Source organism: Nymphalis io, chromosome 27 (assembly GCF_905147045.1).
Source record: "Nymphalis io chromosome 27, ilAglIoxx1.1, whole genome shotgun sequence".
Lineage (NCBI taxonomy): Eukaryota > Metazoa > Arthropoda > Insecta > Lepidoptera > Nymphalidae > Nymphalis > Nymphalis io.
Window position 1 is genome coordinate 5,611,473 of NC_065914.1, and position 26,226 is coordinate 5,637,698.

Consider the following 26,226-nt stretch of genomic DNA (forward strand, 5'->3'; position numbering starts at 1 on the left):
CCTTTTACGCTGAAGGTTGTGGATTCGAATCCCACCCAGGACAGACATTTGTGTGCATGATCATGTCTGTTTGTCCTGAGTCTGGGTGTAATTATCTATGTAAGTGTGTTTACAAAAGAAAAGAAGTATATGTAGTATATCAGTTGTCTGGTTTCCATAGCTCTGGTCGGTTTGGGTTCAGATGGCCGTGTGTGAATAACATCCCAGGATATTATTATCTAATAAAAATAATAACGTCGTGAAGAAACCTGAATGTTAAGGTATATGTGTCCGATTCGTTACCTAAAATATACGGCTACCCACCATGACTCTCTATTGAACACCACTTTAAATGTGGCTACTAGCAAAACTGTAAATTTTCTATACATGTTTTTACGTTGTAGGCAGGTGGACGAGCAAACGGGCCCCTTGATGATAAATGGTCACCACCACCCATAGACATTAGCGATGTAAGAAATAATAGCATTCCTCACATCGCCAATACGCCACTAACCTTGGGAACTAAGATGTTATGTCCCTTGTGCTTCTCTTTACTGATTCGATTGGAATAGGGTATACCAACGGAAGGCAACTATAGAGATTGTCATGGCGGGTAACCCAGGATCTCGGTTTAATCCTTCGTATGCCGGAGCGCAGATCTGCGCTCCCAAATTTGTTCTCTGTCATATCTCATAGTTCAAATTTTTTGTTTCGCAACAAGAGAAAAATGTACATTAGCTCCTTTTACCTATATAAAAAGATATATAACACGCGAGTAAAGCCTTGTGCGAAAGCTTGTTTGATATCTTGTTAAATCACTTTTCAAAAGTCTTTATATTGACTACTTGAATGATGTGTTTTGATTAAACGCTTATCTCAATAATCGGTCAACTGTTATCACTATCAGTCAAGCATCTATCTAGACTAGCCTTTTCGTACAGTAGAAGTGCAGTAAAGTAGTTCAGTTTACTGGTGGTTGGCCTTTGTGCAAGCTCGTCTGGGTAGGTACCACCCACTCGTCAGATATTCTACCGGAAAACAGCAGTACTTGGTATTGTGGTGTTCCGGTTTGAAGGTTGAGCGAGCCAGTGTAATTACAGGCACAAGCTACATAACATCTTAGTTCCCAAGGTTGGTGGCGCATTGGCGATGTAAGCGATGGTTAACATTTCTTACAAAGGCAATGTCTATGGGCGTTGGTGACCACTTAAAATCAGGTGGCCCATATGCTCGTCCTTCTACCTATACTACAAGAATAAAACAGTTTGTAAAAACTCACTTCTTATATATTCACTTCATATATATATATATATATCGCTGAGTAATAAAATCCCGTTGATGATATGCGATATTGACTTTAATAAATATATCATTCAAAGGATACACGCATCAAAATGGCGTATCACCGGTAGTCTGGTTTTTACGAGTTACTTTTATTATGTATAAAATAGCTAGGCGAACTGGCTATTGGTCTATTAATAAATTTGTTCGAACGCATCAGGACCAACTCAATAAAAACATAATTGGCAATTCATTTAAAAGCAGTTTCTTTAAAGGCGCCAAATTTGCTTTTCCTAATATATAACATATTACGGTTAAAGACATTTTTTATTTTTTTGAAAAGACATTTTTTATTTTTACATTTAAATCACTCACAGAGAAAATTACAAAACAATTAGAAAAAAAAAATTAAATCGAATAGTAGTAGTAGTAACAGCCTGTGAATGTCCCACTGCTGGGCTAAGGCCTCCTCTCCCTTTTTGAGGAGAAGGTTTGGAGCTTATCCACCACGCTGCTCCAATGCGGGTTGGTGGAATACACATATGGCAGAATTTCGATGAAATTAGACACATGCAGGTTTCCTCACGATGTTTTCCTTCACCGAAAAGCACGAGATGAATTATAACAGAAAGCACATGAAAATTCAGAGGTGCTTGCCTGGGTTGAACCCACGTTCATCGATTAAGATTCACGCGTTCTTACCACTGGACCATCTCGACTTGTGTAGTGTATAGTGTACACACATCTACAATAATGTATTAATTAGTATTTTATAATATGAATGTATATTATCTGTGTATCCATCCATCTGTCGTATCGGATGACACACATCGCGGAGCGCGGGAAAATAGAATATATATATTGGTATTGGCGCGAAATGAAGATGGTGTGTGTGCATAGCGAGCTGACTTGAGTTAAAGCGCGGTTAAAGGGTGAACATTAATGATGTCGGTGTTACCCAAACTGACTTGCACAAAGCCCTACCACACGCCACTTTTGCAACTCCAACATTGTAGGTGAAATTTAAATTTTGATAGTTTGGAGAGCGGCAATTAAAAGTTTATTTTATAAAGCAGTACTCAGTTTTGGTGTTTTCCGGTTTGAAATCCGGATGTTATTTAAAACTTACTACTTTTTACACTGTGCAATAAAAAACAAGAGTTAAATTTCGTTCAATTAATTTGTAACCGTTATTTTTTTTATTGATTTAATTATTTATTTAATTATGTATATATTAGTGATTATGTTTATAATTTTCTCTCTTTCTACCGTTTGGTTTATTTCATTTATACTAATATTATAAATGCGAAAGTAACTATGTATGTGTGTTACACTTTCACGGCTAAACTACTAAACAATTTTTGATGAAATAAAGGACTCGCTTTTTTTTTTTTATTATATTCGCCGGGAGGGCAAATGACTCTACTCCACCTGATGGTAAGTGGTAGTAGAGTCCAAACGCGACGACGGCCAGTACAGACGGGAAAAACGTTCTGCACTAGCCGCCTTCGCCTTGCCGGCCCGCAAGATGCCTCTTCACGCCTCGTTTGAAGGAACCCGGGTTGTAAGAGGAGAGGAACACGTGAGCTGGTAAGGAATTCCATTTTTTGGAAATGCGACAAAGAAAGGAGTTGCCAAATTTCTTTGTGCGCGATGGAATTGATGTCACAGTTAGGCGGTGACATCGAGAACCAGCTCGCGTGGACTTAAGAAGGAAGGGGGAAGCAGGAATTAGAGAGAATAATTCCTCAGAGCACTCGCCGTGATACAGTCGATAGAAAGCGCTCAGTGCTGCTATCTCACGACGCAATTGTAAAGGTTCAATGGTGTTTGTGACCTTTACGTCGCCAATTATGCGTACGGCACGTCGCTGCAACCGGTCCAAGGCCTCCAGTAGGTACTTAGCGGAGCCATCCCAAACGTGCGAGCAATATTCCACGCAAGACCGTACCTGTGTTTTGTACAGCAGGCACAGTTGTTGTGGCGTGAAAAAACGCCGCACCTTGTTCAGAACTCCGAGTTTCCGTGAAGCTGTTTTTATAACAGCCTCGATGTAATCCCTTGGACTAAGGTCGCAGCGAACGTCAATCCCCAGCATGGCGATTTTGCTTTGTATCACCAGCGGAGTACCACAGAGGGAGGGTAGAGGGGAAAACGCTGACTTTTTCGCTGTGAGAGTGCATACCTGTGTTTTTTTGGCATTAAACTCAACAAGATTATCAGAGCCCCATTTGGCGATGAGCTCTAACGTCCTATCAAGTTCAATGACAAGATCCTTCCGCCTCTCCTCAATTTCCGCTCGCCCAGCCACTGCGCGTCCGTGGTATCCACCATGCACTGTACTATCGTCTGCATAGCAATGTATGTTCCCAAGAGAGAGCATATCATTGATATGCAAAAGAAAGAGTGTGGGAGATAGCACAGATCCCTGGGGGATCTCCAGCATTCACTACATAGAATTGTGAAGCGCAACCATCAACTAAAACACGAAGGCTACGCTTGTGTAGGAAGCTGGCAATCCAGGTGCATAGCTGAGCAGGCAGACCATATGCCGGCAGCTTGGAGAGAAGACTTCTGTGCCAGACCCTGTCGAAAGCCTAGGAGATATCGAGGCTGACAGCCAACGATTCTCCATGCTTGTCGATAGCTTCACCCCAGAGGTGTGTTACGTACGCTAGAAGATCACCTGTGGACCGTTTTGGTCGAAACCCGTACTGACGATCATTAATTAGACAGTGATCTTCTAGGTAATGGATCAGTTGGTTGTTTAAAATCCGTTCCATCACCTTACAAAGTACTGAGGTGATAGCTATTGGCCGATAATTTGCCGGGTCAGACCGATCCCCTTTTTTGGGAACCGCTTACACATTAGCTCTTCTCCAAGCCTCCGGCACACATCCCGAAGAGAGAGAAAGTTGGAACAGGCGCGTTTACACAGGAGACAGCTCCGCTGCGTACTTCTTCAGCACTATGGCTGGTATTCCATCGGGACCGCTAGCTTTCCGTACATCAAGTGATTGCATCTCCGCACGCACATCCTTTACCTAATACCCGCCCCTCTCCCTTAAACAAGCGGACTAAGTCGGGGCTGATTACTGGTATGAAATAAATTAAAGAGGAATGCCATTGAAAACAAGCTTTCGAGTTACAACTCCTTATATAATCTGAGTTGAAGCTTATTAACTATGTCCCCGACATTACATGAGCCGTTTTACTTTTACTAGTTTCATATTTTGTAGTAATAATAATAATTATTTTTAGCCCTCTTATTCGTAAGGAGTGTGTGCGAGTTGAGGATTTTTGACTTCGACAATTGATAATGAGCCGTAAAAGTATAAATATGTATATAATAAAAAGAGATTACTAAAACGCACGGACGCAATTCTGCGGTTAAAAGAAATAAAATGCCGATATGCTCTAGTGGTAAGAACGCGTGAATCTTAACCGATGATCGTGGGTTCAAACCCGGGCAAACACCACTGAATTTTCATGTGCTTAATTTATGTTTATAAACTTGTGCTTGAGGGCGAAGGCAAACCGGCAAGTGTCTAATTTCACTGAAATCCTGCCACATGTGTATTCCACCAAATCGCATTGGAGCAGCGTGGTGGAATAAGTCACAAAACCTTTTTCTCACAAAAGGAGAGGAGGCCTTAGCCCAGCTGTGGGAGTATCACAGGCACACACTTAGAAGCCTTAGCCCAGCCGTGGGACATTCACTTCTCACAGTTTTCATTTCATACATAGTAACGTGAATGCTACTACGCCTTATATTAACAATACCTACGTAACTAGGAGTTGTTTTTCAAACACTATATTAATAAAAACGTTGCATTTAATTTTATTGACCTTATAAATTGATTATACATACATATATATCTACACATTCGTAAAAAATACCGTAACATAAAATATTTCTGTTCAACTCATTGCTTAATACACGTTTGATGTATTAAAAAAATGAATACAATTGTTTTTTTAAAGGCTTATAATGCGTGAGCACAGATTATATCGTCTCGTCTCGAGAAGATCGGTGTTGCAATACAACCTTAATTAAATTTTACAGACCGATTGTAGTGCGATTTTTATTATTAATCCTTGACTTCAAATATGCTTACATTAACAGATTAATTATACTTGTTAACTGACCTCGTTTACTTGTCGAATGCCTCGTTGGTCTAGTGGCTTGATGTAAGTCCGCAGACCCGGAGGTACTAGGTCCAATTTCCATGTCGGGCCAGTAAAGAGTTATTTGGGTTTTTCTGTCAGAAAAATCTCAGTAACAGCCCTGAGCCTGGAAGTTGGAAGTGTGTACACTCCCGTGCCTCGGAAAGCACGTAAATCTGTTGGTCCTGCGCCTGAACTCTATCCGGTCGTGTCGGATTGCCGTCCCATCGGATTATGAGAGTTAGGGAATAGAGAGTGCACCTGTGCTTGCACACACTTATGCGGTATAATATGTCCTGCGCAGTTGGCTAATCTCGGCCGCCGTGGCTGAAATTGGTCTGGAGGCCATTATCATACTAAACACATCACTCAAATTTAAATAGTATTCGCATTTTAACCTGTTTTAGCCTATTGACGTGATAAGCGTGATTTTTACGTTCTTGTAATGATTTTATTCGATAAACATTTCGATGTCATCGTCATCTTTCTCGTCCACTGCTGGACATAGGTATCTCCAATGGCACGCCACTGAGCTCGATCTTCTTCTTTGTTTATTTATTTATGATTCGATTTCGTTTCAATTAATTAATTTAAATGTATTACCTTTCAAGGAAAATTAATTATAATATTACAACGTGTATTAATATATGTGAACAATATTACGCTGTATCCGAAATCTGTCAGAAGGACCATCATCATCATATACAGATAAGTTCATAAATAAAAAGCGATTCAGCGATTGATGATCAAATATTTAAAAACAATAATTAAAAGGGAACTCAAAAATGTACAGACGATAAGTCTGTGGAGAAAAATATTTTAAAAAAAAATATATATAAAACAGCTCTTTTTTTTCATACAGCACTTTAAGGTCGGATGTTATTTCATTATCTTTCATCCACCGAATCAGTTTCGAAAACTGGATAAGATATAAATTATATGATCGCATATCGTAGTACAAACCAGTTTTTACACGATTATGTCACAACCGGGAATCGAAGCCGGTGTTTTTAATTAGCGGTTTTCGCAGCATGTGCAATTTTCCTGTCGATTTCTAATCTTTACATATACTAAATTACGTAGCTCTGTCTGTACAGTAACTCAGTCAGCTTATAACTGCTTAATTTGTTCTTTAAAAATTCGTGATCAGCGCTGAAGAGAAACCGCATTGGAGCAGCGTGGTGGAATAAACTTTAAGTCGTATAATTCAAAATGAGAGTAGTTCTAAGCAAAGCAGCGGGATATTTATATATATAAATTAACTGCGGTTTGCTATACCAAATTGGATGGTCAAATATTCATGCCCAAATGAGGCTTATATATAGAAGCACCTCAAGATATGTTTAACCGCATTTATAGACTAATAAATGAGGAGATGTTTTGTAATGCCTAACTCATGAAAAACTACTAAACTAATATATAAAAGTTTTACCAGAATACAGCGCGTTTCGGAAAAAGCTTTAGTATTTATGGTTGCTGGACGTGGCTCGGGGACGATGCTGATTATAATAATAAAAAAAAAAACAATTATCCAAACTACTAAACTGTAAAAAAAACAATGTTACCATCTTCAAAATATTAAAAATACAGTTACTGCTTAGAAAATATTACGACATACTTATTTATAAATTGTAACAAATACAATTAAATATGAGAAAATAAAGTAAATTAAATATACTATTAAAATGAAATGTTTATAAATCTCCTTAATCGCTAAAGTAGGTTCAGATAGGTTTGTTATATTTTAGTATATAACAGGATAGCCAAGATTTTTGACGCAGTTTTGCCAAGATTTTTGACGAGCAATTGCATCTTGTAAATAAACGCGATAGGAAATATAATTCGTAATAACGGATTTCATATTTATTTTTTCATGTTTCGGAAACAGATTTCGATTCTATCAATTTAATTAGACGATTCGTTAGATTTTTTCATCGAATCAAAAGTCGTGTTTCTCTGACAGTTTTTATACCTAACTTTAATTTTTGAAACGATTGTTCATATACATATATGTACTATGAAACATTGTTTTATGATAATTATAGGTAGATAGAATAGTGAATGGGTCGCTAGATGGTAAGTGGTCAGTTTCGTTCAGACTGGTACTAAGAAATGTAACACTTGCTACTTTAAAGCGCTGCTGCAGTGCTAATTTCCCCTCCCGATTTCAACGGAGTCCTAAGCCGAGGTCCGGCCTCACAGGAGGCACCCTTAGGACGTCCGCTTCTCTTGAACCCTGTGTGGCTCCCAATATATCCGGCTGAGTTAAACTCGCCCATCCCGCCCGGTGACGCTGTAGAGGCCAGTAAGGCCAACATATTACACAATTCGAAAAAAAAAAGCAGTGCTAATCTGTAAGAATTCGAAGTGAGTCGTTCAGTCAACAGTGAAATGTTGACAATCGACTTATAGTGATATACTATTTTGATGCCTGTTTTCTTGGCAGAATATGGCTTTGGATATTACCTCCATGAATCTCCACCGTTATTTAAATTTAGAAATAATTTAAATTTTGAATTTAAATCACTTTCTTCGTCATCTAAATTTTTAAAAACATCACAAGTGATATTGCACGAAATAGGGCGATAAAATTTGCAGTGAGAGGGAGGCTTTTGCCCAGCAGTGGGATGCACCAGACTGATAATAATAATATAGAGTATTTATATTTTTTTTATATTTATATAACATATAATATATAAAACCAAGTTACATGATATACTCATTACCTTCTGACCAACTTCGGCCACGGCGGCTAATCTTAGAAGAGATTAACCAACTGCACAGGAGATATTACACACACAGTGCACCATTGTGTGCGAAAATACTGATGCACTCTCTATTCTTCTCTACGGCCGGAGTGAGTTCAGGCGATGGACCAACGGCTTTCTTAGACTCCAGACTGATAAAAATCCAATAACTCATTATCGACCTGAGCCTTAAACCTAGGACCACGGGACCATATATCTAGACCAACAATGCAGTGATACACAATGATATTATACAATAGTGTGAGTCGGTCACGTCGCTCATTGTTCTTAAACTATGTCGATAGATTACTATCTATGTGGGTGTCGTGTATTTATGTATGTAATAATGGCGGATTATAAACAATGTTACGTGGATGATATGTAATATCTTGGGAATATGGTCCGTTGATTATAAATACACAGAAACTAGGTCGATTTTGATGCAACACACCGTACTAGATGACCACATATGGCGAAATTGTTTTATAAATTATATATTATATCGTTAGTTTCGTTTCTATTGGTGATTTTTTTATAGAATAGGAAGGAGCATATGGGCCACCTGATGGTAAGTCACCAACGCCCTTAGACATTGGCATTGTAAGAAATGTTAACCATCGCTTACATCACCAATGCGCCACCAACCTTGGGAACTAAGATTTTATTTCCCTTGTGCCTATAATAACACTGGCTCACTCGTCCTTCAAACCGGAACACAACAATATCAAGTACTGCTGTTTTGCATTAGAATATCTGATGAGTGGGTGGTACCTAGACGAGCTTGCACAAAGCCCTACCACCAGTGAAAATTACTTATGTTACTTATATCATAAGAATCAAATTATTCCTTTAAGTAATAGCTTACAAGTTACTTTAATAGTTTTACAGATCTATAAATATACTACCCGGCAAACGTCGTCCTGCCATACAGACATTTTTTCATTTGATGGCGCTCCTCGTTAAGTCGGAAAGGGTACCGTGGTTTTTACTGGGTATTCCGATGTTCGGGGACACCGGTGAGCCCCACATACCTCCCACTGTAAGGCATAATACGTATTTCCAGCGTTAAAAAAAGTTTTCAAAATCATATTATTATTTATACATGTAGCCTCTAAAGGCGTTAAGTGTAAAATAGCTTTTTATGGTTCAAACTTAATACCAAATTTCATCAAAATCGGTTCAGTGGTTTAGTCGAAATCGTAAATAGCAGCGCCATCTACCGGGTCCGATTGTGTTTTCAAACCATTCAGGAACTTATTGAAATATATTTACAAAATGTCATCTTAATCGGTCCAGCTGTTTTGAGGCGTTAGGTTACAGACGGTTACGGTTAAGAATTATATAATATATATAGTGAGATTGGCAAGATAGAACAGTCCAGTACTTCTTTTCCTGTTTTTGTCAATAGTATTATTTTTTTTTGTATTATAGTTAATGATTATTGCTGAACTTTCATATTGTCCATAGCAAAATTTAAAAATAAGAGTAAATTCTTTTTTCAAAATATGCATTACACACACTATCACATTAATTTATATATGTTTTTCTCATATTACAATAATGATTACATTCGAATTTCGACGACTGGACGAATACTGGTTATGTTAAATGTGAAGTTGTTGCGTAATACCGGTTCCGATTATATATTCTATCAATTAGAATAACGAGAGCTAAAATATATAATAATGTCCTCCAGACCGATTTCGGTCACGACAGCCAATCTCAAGAGAGGTTAGCCACCTGCGCAGGAGATATAGTGCACAAGTGTGTGCGCAAACACAGGCGCAAACACACTCTCTATTCCTTAACTCTCATAATCCGACACGACCGGAAAGAGTTCAGGCACAGGAGCAACGGCTTTACAAGCTGTTGTTTCTCACGGAGACACAAATACTCCGTCCTGCCGATACCAGCTACCTTAATTATCCCGGCTACACGCTTGAAGAATCTTTCAAAGCGAAAGCCGGAGTATGCTTGTTCGTCAGGACGGATGTTTGCTGTCACCGACTGCGCTGCTTGGAGGACCCCTCCTTCTCCATGTTGGTGGTACGTGTGGACCTGGTTCGTCAGAGCCGAGTCTACGTGTGCCTCTACAGATCCCACAATGGTGACTTGGAGACAAGCCGATTATTTGACCATCTTAGTCGGGTGGCAGATGCTGCGCAAGAGCAATTTCCTAACGCGGAATTGGTGTTTTTGGGGGATTTTAATGCTCACCACGAATCCTGGTTGAAATCCCTCAAAACTGACCATGCTGGAAGGAAACTATAATAAAAATTCCAAGTCCTGTAGAAAGGCATACACGAGAGCGGATGCACAGCGCATTGTACAGATTGGTCATGACCTTGTTTCGCATCCTAGGGGCTCCCGTAGCTTCTGGCGTCTGACCAAGTCTGTGCAAAACAATTTCTGCCAACCTTCGCTGCCACCGCTCAGAAATCCGGACGGATCGCTAGCTCACAGTCCGCAAGAGCAAGCCGATCTCCTGGCTAAACTCTTTGCCGACAATTCCGTCATCGATGATTGTAGTGCACTGCCACCTACAATACCTGCATGTGGCCATACGATGCCTGACATTAAAATTAGGCAACGTGATGTGCGTGCGGAGCTGCAATCACTTGATGTACGGAAAGCTAGCGGTCCCGATGGAATACCAGCCATAGTGCTGAAGAAGTGCGCAGCGGAGCTGTCTCCTGTGTTAACACGCCTGTTCCAACTTTCTCTCTCTTCGGGAAGTGTGCCGGAGGCTTGGAGAAGAGCTAATGTGCAAGCGGTTCCCAAAAAAGGGGATCGGTCTGACCCGGCAAATTATCGGCCAATAGCTATCACCTCAGTACTTTGTAAGGTGATGGAAAGGATTTTAAACAACCAACTGATCCATTACCTAGAAGATCACTCTTTAATTAATGGTCGTCAATACGGGTTTCGACCAAAACGGTCCACAGGTGATCTTCTAGCGTACGTAACGCACCTCTGGGGTGAAGCTATCGACAAGCATGGAGAATCGTTGGTTGTCAGCCTCGATATCTCCTAGGCTTTCGACAGGGTCTGGCACAGAAGTCTTCTCTCCAAGCTGCCGGCATATGGTCTGCCTGCTCAGCTATGCACCTGGATTGCCAGCTTCCTACACAAGCGTAGCCTTCGTGTTTTAGTTGATGGTTGCGCTTCACAATTCTATGTAGTGAATGCTGGGGTCCCCCAGGGATCTGTGCTATCTCCCACACTCTTTCTTTTGCATATCAATGATATGCTCTCTCTTGGGAACATACATTGCTATGCAGACGATAGTACAGTGCATGGTGGATACCACGGACGCGCAGTGGCTGGGCGAGTGGAAATTGAGGAGAGGCGGAAGAATCTTGTCATTGAACTCGATAGGACGTTAGAGCTCATCGCCAAATGGGGCTCTGATAATCTTGTTGAGTTTAATGCCAAGAAAACACAGGTATGCGCTCTCACGGCGAAAAAGTCAACATTTTCCCCTCTTCCCTCCCTCTGTGGTACTCCGCTGGTGATGCAAAGCAAAATCGCCATGCTGGGGATTGACGTTCGCTGCGACCTTAGTCCAAGGGATTACATCGAGGCTGTTATAAAAACAGCTTCACGGAAACTCGGAGTTCTGAACAAGGTGCGGCGCTTTTTCACGCCACAACAACTGTGCCTGCTGTACAAAACACAGGTACGGTCTTGCGTGGAATATTGCTCGCACCTTTGGGATGGCTCCGCTAAGTACCTACTTGAGGCCTTGGACCGGTTGCAGCGACGTGCCGTACGCATTATTGGCGACGTAAAGGTCACAAACACCCTTGAACCTTTACAATTGCGTCGTGAGATAGCAGCACTGAGCGCTTTCTCTCGACTGTATCACGGCGAGTGCTCTGAGGAATTATTCTCTCTAATTCCTGCTTCCCCCTTCCTTCTTAAGTCCACGCGAGCTGGTTCTCGATGTCACCGCCTAACTGTGACATCAATTCCATCGCGAACAAAGAAATTTGGCAACTCCTTTCTTTGTCGCACTTCCAAAAAATGGAATTCCTTACCAGCTCACGTGTTCCCCTCCTCTTACAACCCGGGTTCCTTCAAACGAGGCGTGAAGAGGCATCTTGCGGGCCGGCAAGGCGAAGGCGGCTAGTGCAGAACGTTTTTCCCGTCTGTACTGGCCGTCGTCGCGTTTGGACTCTACTACCACTTACCAACAGGTGGAGAAGAGTCATTTGCCCTCCCGGAGAATATAAAAAAAAAAAAAAAAAAAAGCTTTCCGAGACTTCCAACTTCCAGACTCCGGGCTGCTACTGAGAATTTTCAACATAAAAACAATAACTTTTCATTGTCCCAACCTGGGATTTGAACCCAGAATCTCCGGGTCTGCGGCCTTACAAGTCATTATGACAAAAGTGCGGTGGGTAAGGGGGTGGGATCTCGTGCAAGCCGGTCTGTATAAATACAACCCACTTATTCTACCCAATGGCATTACTTATTTATGTTGTGTTCCAGTTTGAGCCAATGTAACTACAGGCACAAGGAACATAAAAACTTAGTTCGCAAGGTTGGTGGCGCTTTGGCGATATAAAGAATGGTTATTATTTCTTACAGCGCCAATGTATGTCTATAGGCGGTGGTGACCATTTACCATCAGGTGACCCATTTACTTGTCCAGTAACAGCCTATAAATGTCCCACTGCTGGGCTAAGGCCACCTCTCCCTTTTTGAGAAGAAGGTTTAGAGTTTATTCCACCACGCTGCTCCAATGCGGGTAGGTAGAATACACAAGTGACATCATTTCAATGAAATTAGACACATGCAGGTTTCCTCACGATGTTTTCCTTCACCGCCAACGTGCACGAGATGATCACAAATTAAGCACATGAAAATTCAGTGGTGCTTGCCCGGATTCGAACCCACGATCATCGGTTAAGATTTATGCGTTCTAACCACTAGGCCATCTCGGCTCTTTTTACTTGTTTGTCTACTTATTTTATAAATTAAAATGTAGTTTAGCATATTTAAAATATCCGTCGATAACGAAAACTGTCGTATATTCTTGACCGACTTCAAAATAAGGAAGTTCTAACTATCTATTTATTTAACTCTATATTGTTTTATATAATCTTTGATCTTTATATAATATATCAGTTTTTAATTTGTGCATTATATTTATGTGCATATGTGCTGGTGAATTTTGGAAGTTTTTTTTTTTTTTTAAATAGAAAATTATACTCATTATAAAATATTGCATAAAAGCTACGGAGCTAATATCGTTGGTAATTTAAATGATAATTTTTTGATAACAAGTAAGGTTTCCAAAATCATTCAGGCACACAGGTGCTTACTGAATACGGCTGCTTCATCTTCATCATCTTCCTGCCACGAGTGTGGTGCGCCATTTGATACGGCGTATCACACCCTGACGGAGTTTGCCCTCCCGCCGCAATAGGCTAGCCGGGACTAGGGGGTTTCTCAATACCCTTGGAATTCTCTCTAGATAATGGAGGCTCGCATAGGCGGGCCAGCCGTCAGAGCATCACGGTAGCATGCGCAAACGATCCCATGGCGCTCCTCGTTAAGTCGGAAAGGGTACCGTGGTTTTTACTCGGTATTCCGATGTTCGGGGACACCGGTGAGCCCCACATACCCCCCACTGTAACGCGTATGCGTTTCCATTTCCAGCGTTAAAAAAAGTTTTCAAAATCATATTATTATTATTTATACATGTAGCCTCTAAAGGCGTTAAGTGTAAAATAGCTTTCTATGGTTCAACCTTAATACCAAATTTCATCAAAATCGGTTCAGTGGTTTAGTCGAAATCGTAACAAATGGACAGTTATATTCGCATTTGTTATGATACTATAGAATATGTATGTATACTGCTGATGGATGCCATTTCTAATTCGATATGATCTTAGTACAGTACAGGTTATAACGACCTAGGAACTTAAAAGGAAACTACGAGAGCTACTTTCTACATTTAAACGACGACAGATGTAGGATTTTCCTTTTTTACTTTCTAAATGGTTTACGAATGTTTTTTTTTAAATTGTTAGTGCGCGTGAACAATCAATACATATTCACACACATTACAAATGTTATTAAAACTGTTTTCTTATGACCTATAAACATGAAGTAATTTTAAATCTGCATTTTTGATCTAGTGGCTTGTAAGCCGCAGAACCCGAGGTTCTGCGTTCAGATCAAGAGTTCGCCTAATTAAAAGTTAATGAGTTTCGTCGAAATATACATTTAGTTGTTAAATTATAAACCAAGACAATTATAATTCTTCATTAAATAACACTTATAATATTGATAAATTAATAAATTTGACATTTATTACAGTAACAACCTGTGAATGTCCCACTGCTGGACTAAGGCCACATCTCCCTTTTTGAGGAGAAGGTTATTCCAGCATGCTGCTCCAATGCGGGTTGGTGGAATACACATGTGGCAAAATTTTAGTTATATTAGACACATGCAGGTTTTCTCAAGTTGTTTTCCTTCACCGTCAAGCACGAGATGAATTATAATCACAAATTAAGCACATGAAAATTCAGTGGTATTTGCCCGGGTTTGAACCCACGATCATCGGTTAAGATTCACGAGTCCTTACCACTGGGCCATCTCCACATCATTTATTGCAGGAATTCTTTTACAGCGTAATAACAGCTGATAATTTTTATAAATAAAATTGAGTTCCAGTTACTTTCCATTATAGAATTCTGGAAACCTAGGCTGGTATTCAGCCAGCCTAGGATCGTTATTTTTAATTTATCCCTTATTACGGTTAATGTGGAAATTATTTCACTATAAACTGCTATTATGAAATCGTAGACGAATCGATGCTGTAACTCAAGATTCGTGACCGCAAATTAACCGCAAGGGTCAATAAACCTTACACGGGTGGTATTACATTTATTGAAATTATGTTTCTTGATTTTGAACGCTTGTTTTTGTTTAATTTTTTTTCATAAGATTGTAATTGATTTAAATGTATATACTTTTTTTATTTATATACGAAAATGTTGCCAGTATTCTAATTTGACATAATGATATGATTAAAATTTCCTCCATAACATGTTTCTGTACATATACTCTATTCTAATGGAAGGAGGAATAAAGATATGCATACAACTTTGACATTATATACTCTTACTTTTTATTGACCCGACCTGGGGCTTGAACCCAGGACCCCGGAATCTACAGCCTTATAGCTAGACACTAGACCAACGAGGCAGTTGTGATCAGTATAAGCGAAACCACTCTTCATGAGATCTCCTAAACTATGCGCCCGATTGACTTGAAATTTTTATTTATTTACTTAGAAATACGAGTATGTTTTTTTATATACAGATTAGGAAGGCGAACGAGCATATGGGCTACCTGATGGTAAGTGATCACCAACCATGGACTTAGGTAATGTAAGAAATGTTAACCATCGCTTACATCACCAATGCGCCACCAACCTTGGGAACTAAGATATTATGTCCCTTGTGTATAATTACACTAGCTCATTCACCCTTCAAACCGGAACACAACAATACCGAGTACTGCTGTTTTGCGATAGAATATCTGATGAGTGGGTGGTACCTACCCAGACGAGCTTGCACAAAGCTCTACAACAAGCACACACAGTAATAATTACAAATTAAAAGTTTACAAATTAATAGGTCTAAGGGTGAACGTTGCCACACTTAAAGGATATCACAGTTACTACTTCCTTGAAGCAGACGCGCACTACGAACGGATTTTACGCAATTCCTTAATAAAATACATTTTTCTTATCTACCCGTGCGAAGCCGAGATGATTAACTAGTGCATAATATAATAACTAATCGTAACAAATTGGTTTACAATTCACATAGATGTTCAATGATAGAACAATAAGAATATTATTTATATACGGCAATATCATGAGAGCATAATCGTTTCCCCGCATTGTTTTATGTATATCCGGAACAGCGGTTATGTTCTCTAAGAACTCACTTCATTACTCGCCCGTGAAATGTTGACGACTTATGGTGATTTTGACGCGTGTATTATTGAAATGACTCCATAGAGCGCATTGTCGTTCAAGGCAGGGTGGTGGCACCAGACTACGTGGAAGAAGGCCCATGCGATGGACCGACCAACTGTTGGCGGTTCTTTGTATGAGTGTACCAGGCTCACCACTAATAGGGACATATCGCGAAGGCTCGTTAGGCGAATAACATCTGCGACGAACCATTCGTAATACAACATGGTGACCACGACCGCTCTGACAAGAGTGTCACGACGAAGAAAAAGATTATTACCCAGTAACAGCCTGTGAATGTCCCACTGCTGGGCTAAGGCCTCCTCTCCATTTTTTTTTGGGGACAAGTTTAGGAGCTTATTCCACCACGCTGCTCCAATGCGGGTTGGAATACACATGTGGCAGAATTTCAGTGAAATTTGACACATGAAGGTTTCCTCGCGATGTTTACCTTCACTGTTAAGCACGAGATGAATTATAATCACAAATTAAGCAATTCAGCGGTGCTTGCCCGGATTTGAACCCACGATCATCGGTTAAGATTCACGCGTTCTTACAACTGGGCCATCTCGGCTGATAGAAAGAAGATTAGAAGATTATTGAAGTGTTATGGCCAAAGTCGCATATCACTGTCTGATATTTCGCGACCGTTTTCAGCTGTTTGTCCCAAATTGTTACAATATACAAACATACTGTATTCTAAAATAATAATATAGAAGTTATATGTCAATCGGATAAATAGTTTTACTTGCAAACGAAATGATAAACAAACAAAACTTCACCAATATTAGTATGATAATTTTTATGTACATAAAATTTTGTATTTTGTATTACTGGTGGTAGGGCTTTGTGCAAGCTCGTCTGGGTAGGTACCACCCACTCATCAGATATTCTACCGCAAAACAGCAATACTTGATATTGTTGTGTTCCGGTTTGAAGGGTGAGTGAGCCAGTGTAATTACAGGCACAAGGGACATAAAATCTTAGTTCCCAAGGTTGGTGACGCATTGGCTATAAGCGATGGTTGACATTTCTTACAATGCCAATGTCTAAGGGCGTTTGGTGACCACTTACCATCAGGTGGCCCATATGCTCGTCCATCTTCCTATTCTATAAAAAAATATTCTTATCTTACAAATTTTATATGAACTAGTTTCTACTTGCGTGTTTGTTTTGAGGGAGGCGGGTTAAAATACAAAAAGTATATAGTGTCCGTCCTCGAGGTTCAAGCATGCTTAATACCAAATTTCATCAAAATCGGTTCAGTGGCTTAGCCGTGAAAGCGTAACAGACAAACATCTCATATTACCTTCTAACATATCACGATCGTGTTCTACGACAAGTTTCGTATTAGTTTTTACAGAATAGTTCTCTTGTCTATTACAATATTCTTCCGTTTCCGACGCATAGGATGTGGTTGTTGGTTTCGAAAGTTAAATATTGTATTGTTTTGTCTATAAATTTCATGCTTAACGATGTCATGTCCCAACTGATTGTCTATGGTACGAATTGTCTTGTGTATACTATTATAATTATTATTAATCATAACCTATAATAAAGAAATAGAAATCGTTTGTCTGTACATTGAATTAATTTGTCAAAACTCTAATCAAACGGTATCGAAGTCTATTAAAATAAAAAAAGTCTATTAATCTCAGACACAAATACCAACATTCATTATATACGTATGTACTTCCAAAAAATGGAATTCCTTACCAGCTCTCGTGTTCCCCTCCTCTTACAACCCGGGTTCCTTCAAACGAGGCGTGAAGAGGCATCTTGCGGGCCGGCAAGGCGGGGACGGCTAGTACAGAACATTCTTCCCGACTGTAATGGTCGTCGTCGCGTTTGGACTCTACTACCACTTACCATCAGGTGGAGTAGTCATTTGGCATCCCGGCGCATATAAAAAAAAATTAATGAAACTCATCACGAAATATCCTAAACTATGCGCCTGCTTGATATGAAATTTTTCACAGTTCCCCGTACGCAGACGCATTAAGAACGGATTTTACGCAAATCCTATCCGAAATACATTACATTAGTTAGTACATAACTTACAAGTTATCAACATATTTTATTATTAGTTATCTTCATTTTTTTTTATTCTTTCCAGGATCAAAAGATCTACGACGTCCCATGTGAGGTGTCCCGGCCGCCGACACCGGATTTGATTAAATCTGACTTCCAGAAGCTTCGTGACAACTTCGAGAACGCGACCCAGAAGACAGTTATACAGCCGATTAATTTAGACGCGAAAACCGCAGACGCGAAGACGATGAGCAAAAAAGTATGGAAGTCATCGGAAAACGTTACGGAGGATTTCAAAAATGCAAAACGGCAAATAGAGAAGAAATTCGCAACAGATATTAAGAGATATAAGAAGAATGATAGAGATTCGAGGGTAGCGCTCAGTTTGCCGAAGAGGGAGTCCCAGCTGGATGTGGATAGAGAAAACGTAAGTCGAGTATTTTTCTAGAAGTTTCGGATATAAGACCTTTTCTTACTGTAGGTTAGTTTCAACTACCTACCCAGCTCCGCATGTGCAGAATAATGGTATACATAAAAAGATTATAATAATAAAATATCGTAATACATATAATTCCATTGGTATATGTGGAACGCTCCTGTAAAATTCCCAGTCGGCATGATTTTTTTCAATTTTGCAACATTTATCACCTTTTTTAATTTCTTAGTGAATTATACACCAAAACCTTTCTCATCAATCGCTTCGTCCATTGGTGAAAACCGTATGAAAATCGGTACGGTAGTTATTGAGATGATCGCGTACAAACAGACAGACGCGGCGAGGGATTTTGTTTTATAATATGTAGTGGTAGTGATAACGTAGCAATGTATCAGCAGTTATTTGCGTCCATGCCTTGGGTTTTGTTTGATGTCCTCCGTAATCCGTAACAGCCTGTGAGTGTCCCACTGCTGGGCTAAAGGCCCTCCTCTCCCTTTTTGAGGAGAAGGCTTGGAGCTTATTCCTCCACACTGCTCCAGTGCGGGTTAGTGGATTACACACGTGGCATAATTTCAATGAAATTAGAGACATGCAAGTTTTCTCACGATGTTTTCCTTCACCGTAAAGCACGAGATGAATTATAATTGATTGATTTAAATTGATGACCTAGTTTTTTTTTTTAATGTTTGCTCCAAATTAAAACTTAAATACTATAATAATAATAATCATTTATATGCATGAATCATAGTTCTACAGATTTCTTTATAAGTCTCTAATACATTTCGTCCACGATAGGCACGGCACGCACATATATTTGTTAACAAGTAATTGTTTGTTAATAAAATAAAGTTTTTGTAAACGCTGATATTTCTGACTTACAAAAAAATAATATTATCCAAAATTATCCATTTACTAAAGTTGAAAGAATCATAAAATTCATTAATTATTCATTCATTCAATACATTCTTTCAATTTTTAAATATTCATTTATAGAGTAAAAATTTTTATCTATTAACCATTTTTATAAGCTTAGACCTTAGTAACCTTAATGGTAACTCCCTTAAGCTTTTTGGTATATTATTAAATATAACGTACTTATGCGTATAGGCGACTTTATACATTTACGTGTGTGGGCAGCCTATGTTATTTTCTGTAAGTGTATGAAAAAATTCATGATGATCGGTTAAGTGAACCATAAAAGTGTAATATACAAATTCACTTTTCCATTTATTTATATTGGTAGGCTTATACATAACTTCAACTACATTCAACTTCGTAGGGTTTTCTTTATTGGTGGTAGAGCTTTGTGTAAGCTCGTCTGGGTAGATACCACCCACTCATCAGATATTCTACCGCAAAACAGCAATACTTGATATTGTTGTGTTCCGGTTTGAAGAGTGAGTGAGCCAATGTAATTACAGGCATAAGGGACATAACATCTTAGTTCCCGAGGTTTATGGCGCATTGGCGATGTAAGCGATGGTTGACATTTCATACAATGGCCGAGATAGAGCCGAGATGGCCCAGTGGTAAGAACATGTGAATCTTAACCGATGATCGTGGGTTCAAACCCGGGCAAGCACCACTGAATTTTCATGTGCTTAATTTGTGATTATAATTCATCTCGTGCTTTACGGTGAAGGAAAACATCGTGAGGAAACCTGCATGTGTCTAATTTCACTGAAATTCTGCCACATGTGTATTCCACCAACCCGCATTGGAGCAGCGTGGTGGAATAAGCTCCAAACCTTCTCCTCAAAAAGAGGAGAGGAGGCCTTTAGCCCAGCAGTGGGACATTCACAGGCTGTAACGGTTACAATGGCAATGTATATGGGCGTTATGTTATGTGGCCATACTAAAAAAACCTAACACCCAATCCTTACACCTAACCCTAACAAGGGTAAAACATTATCGTTTCTAATATATTACATATGTATGTACGTTTGTATGTGTTTAATCGTTCCAGGAAACCCATTGACCTTATAAACAAAGGTTAAGTACGGATGATATTTTTCATAAAAGGAAAAATTGATGTTAAAATAATTGTATGATGTTAAGGTTACGGAATTTTCATGTGTTTGATTTGTATTTATCTTTGGCGGCGAAGGAAAATATCGGGAGGAATCCTGTGTCTGTTGTAAGAAAATCTACCAATTCACGAACTCGCATTAATAGCAGCGTTGTAGAATAATTTCCAAGGAGTCAAGAATGAGAGGATGCCTTTGCCCAGCAGTGGGTCATTTACAGTTAAGTAAAGTAACAGCCTGTCATTTTTGAGAAGAACGTTTAAAACTCATTCCACCACGCTGCTTCAATGCGGGTTGGTGGTGGTAGCAGAATTAGTGAAATTAGGCACATGATGTTTTCCTTCACTGCCGAGTACGAGGTGAATAATAAACACGTATTAAGCACATGAAAATTCAGTAGTGCTCGTCCGGGTTTGAACCCAAGCGTCCTTACCATTGAGCCATCTCGGCTGGTCAATTTGGCCGACACGTTTATAGGAAAGCCGTAGGAAAGCATTTTATATAAAATTGTGAAATGAATTAACTTCAAATATTTAACCTTTAGAAGAGATTTACCCAGTATTTGAGCATTTACAGGACATATGCGTCGCCTGTAAATGTCACCACCCATAGACTTCGAAAACCGAAACACAAACAGTACTAATTGTTGCTCTTTGGCGGTATAATATCTGATGGATGGTACCTCGGCCGAAGCCCTACCACCAAATAAAATGTCTAGTACATATAAATAATATATATTCAATATTTTAACGCGAAATATTCCGCACAAATGTCTGTTGTTAACAAAACATCCATTGTCTTAATAATCTTCAATTGTGGGAATGTACTAAACTGGTAACCTTAAAAAAATTCAATGAAAAATCATCTCTATCGTCTTAATGATAAGGTCGACTAATATACGTTGAATTTGTATGTAAATGTGAGAAAAGGATAGGATAACAGTTTATTTGTGCGGAAAAGAGATAGCGTTCTATTACTTAGTGTAATTGGTTCTTGAACACTTGAATAGAAAAATGTTTAATGCTTAAGATATTAAAAATATTATATATTTAGCATCCAGAAGTGAAACTAACTTTTTTTTAAAACTTGGTTTTTTTTTTAACAGTACACCAATCATACGAATTGATGTAAATTACTTACGAAATCACTCTTAAAAATCCAAATAATACAATTGATATTCAACAAATCACGAGTCGCGTCAATAATTAATTAATCAGTTTACACTTCTGTCCACCGACAAAATGGCGGTTCTAAATTAGTGCGCGTCTTATATTTTTAAACGCTGTTGTATGGATTAAGAAATCTCCTAACTATAATATATATTTAAACTGTTATAATATATTTGAAAACCTAGCAAAAACAAGCGTTTGTTTAAGCCACGGCCTCTAAAGAAGAGTGCTCTAAGTGCTTAAAAAAGAAAATATTGTTGTGCAGATAAGTAATTTCCATGACCATTTCACGGCTCCAGAAACCATCTCCATGGTGGCATATTATTGCATCATCAGAAGTGACGTTTATTCGAAATTTCAGCTCAATCGATTGGTCGGAACTGGCATAAGATTCTGTTATGTCCCTCGGACACTAAATTTTAGTTTCAAAGGTTGGCGACGCACTAGCGATTTGTATAGGTTAATTTTTCTTACAGCGCCAATGTCAATGTGCAATTATGGCCTACATAATTGCATCATATATCCTCTAGACCCATTTCGGTACGGCGGCCAACTGCGCAGGAGATATTATAGTGCACAAGTGTGTGCGCAAACACAGGTGCACTCTCTATTCCCTAACTCAAGGATTTGTGGATCGTTCTAGAAATAAAACCATCTATAAAAATTGCTATTTGCGCAACCTACATTCCTCCACCAGTTAATAAAAAAGTCTTGGAAACATTTATGGACAATTTTAATCGTGTTACAGAACAAACGAAATATAACACACTAATAATTGGCGATTTTAACTTAAGTTGCATTGATTGGAACTTGGCTGATGGTCCCCATGATAGTTACCATACAACTACTTTAGCTCAATCTTTAATAGACTTTTCCCATACTAATTGTCTTCGTCAAATGAATCGCATTAAGAATGTAAAAAATAAAGTACTCGATCTAGTGTTTTTTAATGGTGAATCGTTAACGGTTACAGTAGATAATGCCCCTAAAGAATTAACTCGCATTGATCCACTACACCCACCCCTTAATATTGATATTGTCGTAACACACAATTTGCAGGAAAACTTGAGGATTAATCAAGATATCAAAAAATATAATTTCGCTAAGGCCAATTTTGTAGCTATAAATGAATTTCTTAAAAGTATAGACTGGAGTGAAAAATTTGCAGAGCTTCATGATATTAACACAATGGTTGATTACCTATATACGAAGATATATAATTCTATAGAACTTTACACGCCGAATTTCAAAAGAACAAAATCATTAAAATATCCACCTTGGTTCAACAAAACTCTAATAAAGAGAATAAGAGAAAAGGAAAAACTAAGATTGAAATTTAAAAAATAAAAAAATGCTATGGATGGTTTGTCACTTACTCTCTTAGAAAAACGATGCGATAGACTATCTATTGAGTGTTACAATTCTTATCTTAACTTTGCAGAAGAAAAGATTACATCCAACAGTAAATTTTTCTGGTCATATATGAAAAGCAAACGCGATAAAAATGTTAACACCTATCCAACATTAATGAAAAATGATGAAACTGTAGCGTCTGATGGCTTAGCAATTTGTAACCTATTTGCGTCACAGTTCTCTTCGCTGTATGAAGAAAACGAGAGCAAGTACGATATGGACAAAATACTGCGAACCATGGATGCTACAGTCAGTTGCAATAATAGCCTACCTTTGATCCAGCTTGATGAATCCGAAGTCATTAATAAATTAAAGAATTTAGATATAAATAGGGGTTCTGGATCTGACAATATTCCGCCTAATTTTATTATAAACTGTGCCCAAAGTCTTGCTGTACCACTAACAATTATTTTTAACAAAGCATTAGTCACCGGAATATTTCCTTCTAAGTGGAAAACTGCGAAAGTAGTCCCTATTTTCAAAAGTGGAGAAAAAAATTATGTAAAAAACTATAGGCCTATTTCAATCCTTTCTATCTTTGGTAAGATGTTGGAGTCTCTAATATATCCATATATTTACAGTCATGTTAAATGTTTTCTTAGTACCCACCAGCATGGCTTCATAGCCGGTAGATCTACATGCACAAATCTAGTAAATTACTCCGAAATCTTATTTGAATCTGTTGATAGGAACAAGAGAGTGGATGTTATCTACACAGACTTAAGTAAAGCATTTGACCTGGTTCCATGTTCAGTACTAGTCTTGAAGTTGTCCAATTATGGTATTGTCGGATCTTTACTGAGATTTCTAGCATCATATCTTACAGAAAGACATTTTTTATGTTGTTGCCGGCGGTTATGAATCGGTTGAATGCGATGTAAAATCTGGAGTCCCACAAGGGTCACACCTGGGTCCGCTGCTCTTCAATATATTCATAAACGATCTGCCTAATTGTTTTAAATATTCTACACCATTTCTGTATGCTGACGATGTCAAACTTCTTAAAATGATTGAAGAACCAAATGACACTATTCTTTTACAAGATGATCTGACAAGATTATACCATTGGTGTAATGATAACAGCATGAGACTTAATTCAGTAAAATGTTCATGGATATCATTCACCAGGAGTTTAAAAGAATTTCAAACGAATTATTACATAGCTGGTGCCCCTATTAAATCTGTGGACAGAATTTCAGACCTGGGAGTAATCTTCGACAAAAGACTAACTTTCATACCTCATATTGATGGTGTAATTAGCCGTGCCTCGAAAATGTTGGGTTTTGTAATAAGAAATGGAAGATTATTTCGAAATCCTAGAACAAAAATTATTTTATTTAATAGCTTAGTCAGGAGTATACTGGAATACGGAAGCGTTGTTTGGAGGCCACATTATGCAACACACTGCCTAAGACTTGAGAGGATACAGAAACGTTTTCTTTATCATCTTACTTTCTCGTTAGGTAAAGGGAAAATACTTCCTTCTTACAAAAAAAGATTGGAATTTTTCAAAATTCTTTCACTAAGTGATCGGAGGGATTTGTTGGATTTAAAATTTCTTTATAAAACACTTAACAACAACTATGATAACTCGTTTCTGATATCAAAAATTAAATTGAATGTTCCCATTAGATATCCACGTAAACCAATAACACCATTAGTAAGACCTTTCCGCAAAACTGTTTTAGGAAGCAATTCACCTGTATCTCGCTTATGTGGGATTTTGAATGAGCACAGTGCTGTTTTAGACTCTTTTGGAGACTCATCAAACAAGTTTCACAAAAAAATATTGTCAAAATTGTCAGCTAACTAATTTATTTTGTTTATATTTGTATTTTATTATTTTACTATTATTGTTAATTCTTGTCATTTTTAACCTTGATTTACTAACAATTAATTATTTGTAAGTTTGTCATCTCCAACTTTATCTATGCAAGTGGTATTCACCTTAATAGGTAATGCATTTAGTTTTAAGTTGTATTAAAATTGTATACCTTTGTACGTGTTGATGTATTTACCACTGGTGAATCTTAAATAAATAAAATAAAATAAAAACTCTCATAATCCGATGGGACGGCAAATCCGACACGACCGGAAAGAGTTCAGGCGCAGGACCGACGGCTTTACGTGTTTTCCAGACTCCGGGCTGCTACTGAGTATTTTCTGACAGAAAAACCGAATAACTTTTTATTGGCTCGACATGGGAATTGAACCCAGAAATCTCCGGGTCTGCGGCCTTACATCAAGCCACTAGACTAACGAGGCAGTCATATATATATTTCCTAAACTATCCGCTCGATTGATTTGAAATTTGTCACAGTTACTCCTTCCCCGATTCAGACGCTCACTAAGAACGGTTTTTACGCAAATCCTACACAAAATATTTTTTTTGTCTTATCTACCCGTGCGAAGTCGGGATGGTTAGCTACTCATATATATGAATTATAATTTCTAAAGCATTTGTTTCGAAGTGTACTAACCATCATAGAACAGTGTGTACCAGAAATGGTATGAATCATAGAAAAACAAAATTCGTAACTATACATGTGGATATTGTTTCTTAAATACATTTTTGTTTAGATTTACGTATCGTATTTAAAAGTACAATCAATTAATCCATACAAATAAATCAAATTGTGTAGTGTCTATTTGTGATTTCAAAATAACTGCCTCTTTTTAAGTCAGTATCGCTTTTTGCTGGTAACAAAAACCGAAATAATCATCTTTACCAAAGATTACAGCTGTTACCTAATAATTTAAATATTTTACATCGTGACAGCCCGTGAATGTCCCACTGCTGGGCTAAGGCCTCTTCTCCCCTTTTCAGGAGCAGGTTTTGGAGCTACAAATAAGTAAAAAATAAATAAATATTTTACATGTATAACACAAATACGCATTACGTACGTTAGAATAGCTGATTTTAAAGGTTTTTCGTCGCAAAGTCGACGCTGGATTTTTAGTTCTATAAAAAAAA

The 26,226-nt window shown here is 38.3% G+C and overlaps 1 protein-coding gene across 1 annotated transcript in view; it reads left to right on the top strand.

Annotated features, from left to right (window-relative positions):
• Positions 1 to 26,226, top strand: part of LOC126778788 (uncharacterized) — a 72,168-nt gene that overhangs the window by 19,414 nt on the left and 26,528 nt on the right. Inside the window, exon 2 of the mRNA XM_050502450.1 lies at positions 18,293 to 18,634. Within this exon, the coding sequence (XP_050358407.1) occupies positions 18,293 to 18,634 (342 nt within the window). The remainder of the gene's footprint in view (positions 1 to 18,292; positions 18,635 to 26,226) is intronic.